General features: G+C 48.7%; 1 protein-coding gene across 1 annotated transcript; it reads left to right on the top strand.

Annotated features, from left to right (window-relative positions):
* Positions 1 to 7,570: 7,570 nt before the first annotated feature.
* Positions 7,571 to 9,958, top strand: LOC119461654 (uncharacterized). Its single transcript, XM_037723019.2, has one exon. It carries the CDS (start codon positions 7,645 to 7,647, stop codon positions 9,886 to 9,888), a length of 2,244 nt encoding a protein of 747 aa, XP_037578947.2. The 5' UTR covers positions 7,571 to 7,644; the 3' UTR covers positions 9,889 to 9,958.
* The last annotated feature ends 666 nt before the right edge of the window (positions 9,959 to 10,624 follow it).

Genomic DNA, 10,624 nt, shown 5'->3' with positions numbered 1-10,624 from the left:
ATGTAACGAATAATTGAGAAACGCTTCAATACAGCGTCGGGATTAACCCACTGCTAAACACTGGGGCCGCACGTTTCAGCTTCGCTGGTTAACCATCTGTACGGAGTGCTTGGACGGTTTTTTTTTTTTTTTTTTTTTTTTTTTTTTTGCACTTCGCTCCCATCGAAATGCCGCCGCTGCGGCCGGGATTTCATCCCGAGACATCGTGCTTAACAGCGTAACGCCGACCACGACGGATGACGATGGCGTGCCGAGCGTCAGATGACGAAGTTATAATGGAGGCGATGGAACAACCATGACGGCATGAAAACTACGGTAAGACAACGAATGTGCGACGACTGCATGACGACGACTGCATGACGACGACACAATGGCGACGATGGCATAACGAAAGTACGTATGAGAACAATGGGATGACAAGTGTATGAACAACGGCGTGACGACGAATCTATACCGAAGCCTGCATGGCGACGCATCACGACTACGGCATGACGAGTGTCAGATAAGAGAGCTGGAGAGACGACGATCAAATGACCGCGAAGCCATCATGACAGCGGTGAGACGACAAATTGTTGACGAGTGTATGACGACGACTGCGTGACGACAACGCATGACGAGTCGGATCACAAAGCTCGAATGACGAAAATGGAACGATCATGACGTCATCACGATGACGAACACATATCTATAGTGGCCCATGTATAGACAACACCGTGCTACAGACAACTTGGGATTCTGGGTGGGCGTAAGGGGATGTACCGATATATAAAGCAGCTCGATGAGCGCAGAACACTCAGCGCGGCCGCGCGCTGATTGTTCACGCACATGCACACACACGCACGCACACACGCACACACACACGCACACACGCGCACGCACACACACACACACACACACACACACACACACACACACACACACACACACACACACACACACACACACACGCACGCACGCACGCACGCACGCACGCACGCACGCACACACACACACACACACACACACACACACAATTCCAAAATAGTAAGTACAGGCATTAATTTATACATTACATACATTTGAAAACTAAAGCACACGCGAAAGCACAAAAGCTTTGCCACGGCACGAAGAGTCGACAAAAAAGAACAGCGACTCACCATATGCACAGCTATAGGTGCGCTGTATTGAACTGAACGAAGAGTCTGGCTATGCAAAGAGCATTAAAATCTCCATGCAACTTCACCTACAAATATAAGGAAAGCTGCAAGATTCACATCGCAAAGAACGACGTGCTCAGAAGAGGCGCTCCCGATGTTATGGAGCCACTGCTTCCGGGGCACGACATTCCATTCTCCTCGGGGGAAAGAAAATAATGCTAACCCTTTCTCTGACCTGCTGCTGCATTGAAACGCACAGCAGCAAGGCAATTCCACGGAGAACGAAGCTCAGATTCCTACGGAAAGACGGAAAACCCTAGGAAACACACGTTCGAGGCGGCAGGGCGATCACCGCTTGGAATGCGCACGGCAGGCGGGAAAAACTAAAAGCGCGCGAAAGCAAGTTACGCGTCATTTTCGTGACGTCAGAGTCACCTGACGGGGTAGTATTGCGCGCCGCAGCCATTCAGAGTGGCGGATGCGCTGGCTCCGCGAAAGAGGGGGAGAAAAAGAGGAGGATGACGGCTCCGGCGAGGGTGTTGCGGCGTAGATCAAAGAGCGCCGCTACTCTCCAACATCAAGGGGTTTTACGGCAGGTCAAATTGGGACTTAGCCTGCCTAATGCGTTTTGGACACATTCGGCGTCGGGGCAATAGCAAACAATTAATAAAATAATTTAAAAAAAACGTCCTAGGGCCTTCACATTTTAATATAAGACGACATATATTGCCCCTGGAAAAACGTCTTCCCAGCAATGCATTTCTGTTTAAAAGTGAAGCCGACTTTAAGGGGATCGGTGTTAGCTTCACGAGGGTTGCAATGTGGGCTTGTTGGTAACGCATACAGGAGGGTTTACGGTAGCGCGATTAAAACACAGGACAAAAGAAGACACACAGGGACACACACAGCGCTATGTGTGTGTCCCTGTGTGTCTTCTTTTGTGCTATGTGTGTGTCCCTGTGTGTCTTCTTTTGTCCTGTGTTTTAATCGCGCTACCGTAAACCCTCCTAGGTATGAGCTTGGTCTTTGTAAGCTGGCTTTCCAAGGTTCTGTGTTGGAGTGAAGTCTACTCAAAGAAAAATGCGATGCGAATGGGGCCCGATAACGCTATCGCGTTCCACTGTTAAAGGCGAAGCTTAAGCGTCCTCAATTTTTGAACCCGTTATTCAAACTTGCAACACGATTTCAATGAGAACAATTTCAAGATGTCTGCGACACATGTTAAGTACCATTATTTTCATCAATGATGTTGCTGTTGACGCACTTTCTTTGCGTACACGATTGTGTACACAACGTCATAAAGGGTTAAAAACAACGTCCCCTATGCGCAGTGCTTAAAGTCAGAGGGGTCTCGAGGGGTCTCAGACCCCCCACCAGTATCGAAAAAGTATCTGAGAGCCCCCTCGCTGGACTTCTTCGTTCTTGTTATTTTTTTTTTTATAATTTGCGTTTCGTTCACTTGCAGAGCAATTTTATTAATATTTAAACCGCTTCGTTGATTGTCTGTATGAAGTGTAAGTAAATCTCGCGTTTTCTGTGTAAACTGTAATTAAAGCTCAATTTTTGCAAACCTTCATTAACATTTGCTTAGTTTTACAAGTCTGTCGCACCATACCGTCGTTACTATTCAGAAACACCACCTTTGTTCTTGATGTCACGATTACTATAAAATAGTGGTATCGTGAATAATATGACATACATTAGAAGTGCCGACGCTTCGCTACATTGTGAGCTCTCTTACGGCAGATACCGTCGAGCACACAGGCATAGCGTGGGGATCGCTTGTTTCAGGTCTGCGTCGTAAATTGAGCAAAAACACACCGTTAAAAATCACTTCGCCCGTTCGTATAAAACCATGTGCAAAAAAGCTGTCAGCCGCTTTTTCTCTCTCCCTCTTTATTTCCCTCTCCACCTTTGCTCGAATCACTAGAGAATCCCCCCCCCCCCCCCCCTTCCCTTCGATGCAGCCAGACTTTGAGCAATGCCTATGAGGAGCCGCGTTAGTTTGGAAGACTAAGGGCCCATTCACACTTGCGACTAGGCGAGGTCGCGCGACCAAGTTGGTCGCAAAGCGACCAGTCGCAAGTAGTCGCAAATGGTCGCTTTTCTCGAAATGCAACCGTTTCGGGCCAGTCGCTCACTGCTCGATTTTTCAGTCGCGCGACCACAGTCGCAGAACAGCTGAACCAATCAGATGCGAAGGAACAGGACGTCCGTATACGCTGACGCTTATTTTACGCGGCGATGACATTTCAAGCAGACGTGAACGGCATATCGTGATACATTTCGGTTTAGCGACTCGTCGGTCGCATTTGTAAGTGTGAACATCGTTCGTCTTGAGTAGTTTTCTGGTCGCCAGTCGCAATTGGTCGCGCGACCTCGCCTAGTCCCAAGTGTGAATGGGCCCTAAGAGTGGCGGCGCTTTCTCACTTACGCCGCTGAGGGCCGTTTTTAACGAGCTTGGCAGCTCCGATTTCCCGTACGGACCGCAAAATGAAACGGACAAACTAGCAATACTTCCGAAGAACGTCAATAGAGGTTCCTGAATATTTCGCTGCACGTGTTCGAAAAAGGGTTTTGCGCTCACCGCTGCACTGTTCTTGCTCAAATATTGCAGAAAGATCGCATTTTGGAGTCGACTTCGTTTAGTATTACACTTGGCACGATTGCTCGAAGCTGTATACCTCTACCAGCCAAGGAAATTTTTGTGTCGTTGGTGCAATCAAAAAATGTCGCAGTTTCGCCCGAAAGGCGAAGCATCAATTGCGATAGCAACTTAGTAGAAAGCTATACGAAGTTTTATCAGCTGTATAAATTTGGACATGCAGCAGCACCAGCAACGCGCAGAACTGTTGTCGACGCCGTCGGCGTTTTGCCCGCGTTAGCACCGAACGCGCGCGGCGTTGGTGACTTGCCGGTGCCTCTGGGGGCGGCTCGGAGGTTTTCGACGAGATCAGAATGGGACACTCGTCGAGCAGCGTCGGAAATCTTACGCATCTTCTCGCATCGCAACGTTTTTATATACATACGCATTGGTGCCGCAGCTAAACGTCGCCTCCCGTCCCCCCCCCCCCACCCCACGGCCTTTCGCGCGACGGAAAAAGTCGCGTTTGCTCTCTATATTGGTGATTGTAAAGAAGGAAAGATACGCTTAATTCTGCAGCCGGCAGGCGGGCTCCGCTCTCGTTTTTTTTTTTTTTCTTCTGGGCCGCTGTTCAGGGAGTACGGCGCAGAACGCGCGTTTGCTCTCCGACGTACGTTCGCTCCCCGTGAAAGCGCTCGACCCTCGCGCCCTTTTACTCGCACATACAGCGTCCGAAGCGCGGCGACGACTTCATCGCTGTTGACGTCATACAGAACCTCACGGCGACGGCAGATATCCGCTTTGGAGTGTCCATATAATTGCTATCGCAATAAAACGACACGTTCATCATATGGACGCCCGCACACACCCGCACTCCACTGGCCGGCAACGAGGCGGTACACGCGGCGGCTCGAGAGCTCACGAACCGAGCCGTTGCGGAAGCCTTGGCCGATGCCACATGCGTGGTGGAGTGGGAATGGGGGGAACGTATGACAAGCTATATTGAAATAACGCAGCACTACCAGCTCAGTAGACGCAAATACCCACCACCACACAACAAATTAAGTAGGAAGCAGGCAGTTGCGTGGAGACAACTGCAAACACACACGTACCCAAATCCAGTGATCTTTCGTCTATGTTACCCAGATCTTTATTCGACGGATAAATGTAGGGCGTGCGATGCCAGCGCCACCCTGGGACACATGCTATGGGAATGCTCGAGCTTAAACGACGAAATACACAGAAACCACGAGGAGGCAGTCTCTAACCGCAGGGCGCGCTGGGAGGCTGCTCTGCTAAGCTCCGCATTAGAAGACCAACTCTGGGCCGTCCAGCGAGCCGAGGAAGCCGCCCGAGCTCAAGGGCTCGCGGAGGAAGCCTAGGCCGGGGCTAAGGCCCACCCCGCATTAGCTTCGCAGGACCCTCAATAAAGTACAATCAATCAATCAATGGGTCCCAATAGAAGTACTGATATAAACTTGTATTGGACAAATAAAATGTTTTATATGTCCCAATAGATGCAATAGAAGTACTGATCATGATATAAACTTGTATATTGGTAGCGTTGCTTGGCAAGAAGTCAACCAAGCAAACGCGCCAAACATCCAGAATGAAGGCAGAAAAGGCGTCGCTTTAATAAAGGGTTTATGCGTTCCAAGCTGTTTATTTGTTGTGCTCGGGATATTTAGGTACCGTTTGTTGTTTCACTGCGTAATTTCGTAGAGATCATAGCTGACCACTAGCACATCTGTAGGAATAGAACAAATGGGGCTATATATAAATATGTATTACAGGCCACAATTCGTTGTAAAAGTGCTTTCCTGTGTGTACTGGCCGTGGTTGCTGCTGCTGCCTTGCCAAAAAATGCCGCAGTTTCACCCGAAAGGGGAAGCATCAATTGCGATAGCAACTTAGTAGAGAGCTATACGGAGTAAGGATAGTCGTTTTATCAGCTGTATAAACTTGGACATGCAGCAGCACCAGCAACGCGCATAACTGTTGTCGACGCCATCGCCGTTTCGCCCGCGTTCGCACCGAACGCGCGCGGCGTTGGTGGCTGTTGCCAGGGCCTCTGGGTACGCTGTACTCTGGGGGCGGCTCGGAGGTTTTCGACGAGATCAGAACAGGAAACGCGTCGAGCAGCGTCGGAATTCTTTATCACCTTCTCGCCTCGCAACGTTTTATTGCGATAGCAATTATATGGACACTCAAAAGCAGATTTCTGCCGTCGGCGTCGCCGTCGCCGTGAGGTTCCGTATGACGTCATTTGGAGATGAAATCGTCGCCGGTGGTGGTAAGTGGTTCTTGAGGGAAAGGGAAAGGTTGGCGCTATCTTCTGCAGCCCTTGAGGGAGCACGGCTCAGCGCCCGTCGCCGCGCGCCGAACGCTGTATGTGCGAGTGAAAGGGCGCGAGGGGCGCGTCTTTCACGGGGAGTGAACGCACGGCGGAGAACAAACGCGCGTTCTGCGCCGTGCTCGCTTAAGGGCTGCAGAAGTAGGCGTCTCTTTTCTCCTTTACAATCACCGTATATATAGAGCAAACGCGCCTTCTTCAGACGCGCGAGAGGCCGTGGGGGAGGGGGAGGGAAGGGAGGTGACGTTTAGCTGCGGCACCAAGTGCCTATTTATATCAGAGGCTCCAGCAACAGTCACCAACGCCGCACGCATTTTGAGCTAACGCGGGCAAAACGCCGATGGCGTCGACAACAGTTCTGCGTGTTGTTGCTACCAAAGCCGCTCACCTTACTTCGTATGACATTGCTGTGTTGCTATCGCATTCATTGCTTCGCCCTTAGGGCGAAACTGTGACATTTTTTATATAAATACGCATTTTGTGCCGCAGCTAAACGTCGCTTCCCCTCCTATCCCCCACGGCCTTTCGCACGACAGAAGAAGTTGCGTTTGCTCTCTCTCTCTCTCTCTCTCTCTCTCTATATATATATATATATATATATATATATATATATATATATATATATATATGGTGATTGCAAAGGAGGAAAGAGACGCTTAATTCTGCAGCTCTTCAGGGAGCACGGCGCAGAACGCGCGTTTGTTCTCCGCCGTGCGTTCGCTCGCCGTGAAAGCGCGCGTCCCTCGCGCCTTTTCATTCGAACATACAGCGTCCGGCGCGCGGCGACGATTTCATCGCCGTTGACGTCATACGGAACCTCACGGCGACGGCAGAAATCCTCTTTCAGTGTCCATATAATTGCTATCGCAATAAATGCTCGAAGTGGGGGAGGGTTCACGTAGAAATATTCGCTTACGAATAAACAATTAATGCACCTTTCTAGAACAAACCACTTTGGTACACAGTGCTACTGCCAACACCAATACACCTGTAAGCTAATAGACCAGCTAGTATATAGGCTATCAGTTTTACCAGTGTATCAGGCATGTTATTTTATAGTCCAATAGACCAATACAGGTTAATCAGTTAGTGTATCAGGTCTATCGATCGTTTCATAATCCAATAAGATATGAAACCTATAGAAACCAATAAAATATTTCTATTAGAATTTTTCCTAGGGCGCGGACACACGCGTTCTTGCCCGTTACATGTAATGACCACCTGGCTTCATTGATAGGAAATGACGCACCGACAAAGGAAGATGACGCGAGAGTATCGAAAATTACCACTTGAGCGCAAAGAAAAACGGCCTTTTCGGTGGGTGGTCTTGCCCTTGCAGCGCACTGTGCGTTTCTGAAAAATATCAGACCATTTCGGGCGCACCGCTAGCTCTGCTGTGGTACCTAATATCTTCGTCTGCGCCTTATCATCATCATCTTGCGCCTTTGTTCCTGACCTTTGGCTATGCTTTGGCTACGACACTGACCCGTCTTGCGTACTCTGGAACGCCTGGAAAGGCCTACGGAACGCACATTTTTACCGCTCCAAAGGTATTAGTTCAGGAGAGCTAGATGTCAGTTAAAAACACGAAATATGTTCGTAAACTCGAGAGGCCACGACCTCTACGTCCAGCAGAGCCTCCAGGGTTCGACCTGACGCCTCTGCTCTGTTCTGCCGATGACATGACCTCGTCGATCGACGGTGTAATGTGCGCCTCAGCCGACGAACTCTTGCTCAGTCAGATGGAATCACTTTGTGCTTCCATCGGCAATGGAAACCACGGCGCTACCGTTCTCTATGACGTCTGCAGCCTTCTGAAAGTCAAGGGCGCTGATATGGAACCAGTTTTCAAAGACCAGTTGGACAGACTCTTCATCACCTTGCGGAACGCTTCCCGTGACGACAAACTCAACGCTATCGGCCGCTTGATGCTCCTCGAACTGATTGAACTGCGTGCCATGGGCTGGCAGAGCGATGAGGACACTATGGAGTATTATGATCGCAAGTTTGGAGAGCTAGGGTTTGAGTCCTTCGTGCCCGACGACGCTTTTGCAGTGAAACTGGCCTGCGAGTTCAAGCAGAAGCAGCAACAGGAGCAGCGTTCACAAATGGAAACTGTCAAGGCGGAAACCAAGCCTGCGGCAGCGCCGATCTTGCCCTGGGCCTCTCAAGAGATCAAGAATCCCGAAAATTCTGCCAACCCACAGAGTGCCTCATATCAAGGCCCCCTAAAAGGTGAGGTTGCTTTTCAAAACTATAGCATCTGGAAAGAGAGCCCTAATCTGCAAGACAGACAAATGCAGAAGGAGTCAGGAACCTCCGATATGCCAGTTAAGGCTACACGGCAGCACTTTTTAAGAAACGAAGAGGGGGTTAAAAATGCTAATGCAAGTACACAAGGCCAGCAGACTGAAGGTGTTGTGGAAATGGCCAAAGTAATTTCTGAGGACATCACTCAGTACAGTGGGCCTCCAATGCAGGATGGAAAGTGGGCCAATGGGACAACCACTGACTATCTGAATATGTTTCAGAAGACTGCACCTGCTGTGGCTGATGGCGACGTTAAGACATTTGTAGAGACCATCACTGTTGGCACAGATGTCGTCCAGATCAGTGGAACGAACGGCACTATTGTGAATATGTCCACATGTGTACTACGGAACTTCTTTTCCGGCAAAACAGCTGACACATTTTACCTTGCAAACCAAGATTTGTCTAGTATGCTCTCTGGGTCAGCTGAGCCATCGAACAAACCTACAGTGCCTGGGCTGCACACAGATGCAGTGGATGCGCAGGGGCAAACTGTTGGAAACAGTAGTTTTCAGAAGAGCCAGGTGGACAGCTCACATGCTGAAGCTTACGAAAAAGATGAACTGAGACTTGTGACAGATGCAGTGGCTTGGCCACTGAGGGACACCTTGCAGTCTGTCGATGCAACGAAGGCACAGTCTGCACAAGGCAGTTTTGAGATATTTGGAGATACCAGTGGACCTTCTGAGAATAAGCGATTCAAGGGACTTGAAAGCCTTACAGAATTCAACAATCACTGCATGCTTCCAACTGACTTCAAAGCTTGGGGCAGTAATGACAAACCTGAACAAACCAAGCAAATCGATGGGCTCGGAAGCTCAATGCAGTTTTCAAGAAGTGTTGACAACAAGCATATGCCTTCGTCTAGCTCCAAAACATTGGGCACTACCAGTGAACCTGGTCAACCCGATCAGTTCAAGGGCCTTTTGAATCCATCACAGTTTTCAAACAAGGATGACGGCCAACTGCTCTCAGCTGGCTTCACTGCATTGGCTAGTAGTGAGGCACACAGCCAAACAAGACAGTTGGAGAGACTTGTAGGCTCAATGCAATTTTCACGCAACACTGAAAACCAGAAGGTGCCTTCAGGTAACTTGAAGCCATTAGGCTACAGAGATGGTCCCAGTCAGACTAAGCAATTTGAGGGCCTTGGAAATGCAACACAGTGTTCAAGCAAGACTAATGAGCACATGCTTTCAGCTGCCTTCAAGACATTGAGTAATAATGGCCAAAAAGCTGGGAAAAGGCAGCTGAAAGGACTTGCAAGTTCCCCAGAGTTTGAAAGAAGTGCCGATGACCAGCAAGTGCTCCCGTCATCAACTTTGCCAGAGGCTGCTGGTGCACCTTGCAGCATTCGCACAGGCCTCAAGATGTACACTAGAGAGTTCCTCCTGCAGTGTTCCCAGTCGTCACTGGCCACTCAAGAACCACCAGACTTTCCAGTGCTGGATCCTGAGGTGGCCAATGTGATGGTGAAGAAGGTTCACCACAAAGTGAACAATTAAGCTTAAGCCAACAACCCATTCATCTATCACCAAGCTTAATGGCGAATGCAAGAATGATAATAAATGTCAGAAAAAACCACTTGCGTATTGTTTTATTTGCTGCTGTAGCCGTTTTACAGTTGTACATTAGTTCTGCAACGGCAACATTTGTTTGCTACAACTGTGATGACTTCTGTAAATGAGATGTGCATTTTGATTTTGTTTAGTTCACCGATGAAACTTTTTGCAATAAGAGTGATTTAAGTTTCTAAATGAATTTGGACATATTAGCCCACCTGGTTAAGATCTCGCTAGAGGTTGGCTTTTGCAGGCAGTGTTTTAGAGTGCTGGGAGGTTGCAGCAGCCTTGACTAGCCTGATCATTTACTCAAATTTCGTGACTTCATTACAAACTTTCTCATTTCACCAGAAAAAGTGGAGTATGGATGGCAGTGACCAGTTTGCTTGTTATATTACAAGCACATTTCTGTTTGGTATTTTTCCCAAGTCACTTGTAAAATTTTCCAGTTCCTTGTGACATTTTTTATCTTGGCCTTCACACAATTGTTTCAAAAAGGTAATGTGACTGACATTCTTGCCTGCACAAGTTTTTGAAATTTTCAAGTGGCCTGAACTTGTACATACATTTTGGCACAAGGTCGTCTTTAGAAGCAGGAAGAGCAACCCAAAATTTAACTGCTTAATGCAAGTGTCTCACTGCCTGCCAGCACTGCAATTAGTTATGGTAATCAAACGTT

This window comes from Dermacentor silvarum, chromosome 8 (genome assembly GCF_013339745.2).
Source record: "Dermacentor silvarum isolate Dsil-2018 chromosome 8, BIME_Dsil_1.4, whole genome shotgun sequence".
NCBI lineage: Eukaryota > Metazoa > Arthropoda > Arachnida > Ixodida > Ixodidae > Dermacentor > Dermacentor silvarum.
Note: the sequence above shows the minus strand (reverse complement) of the source record. Positions and strands in the feature narration are given on the sequence as shown.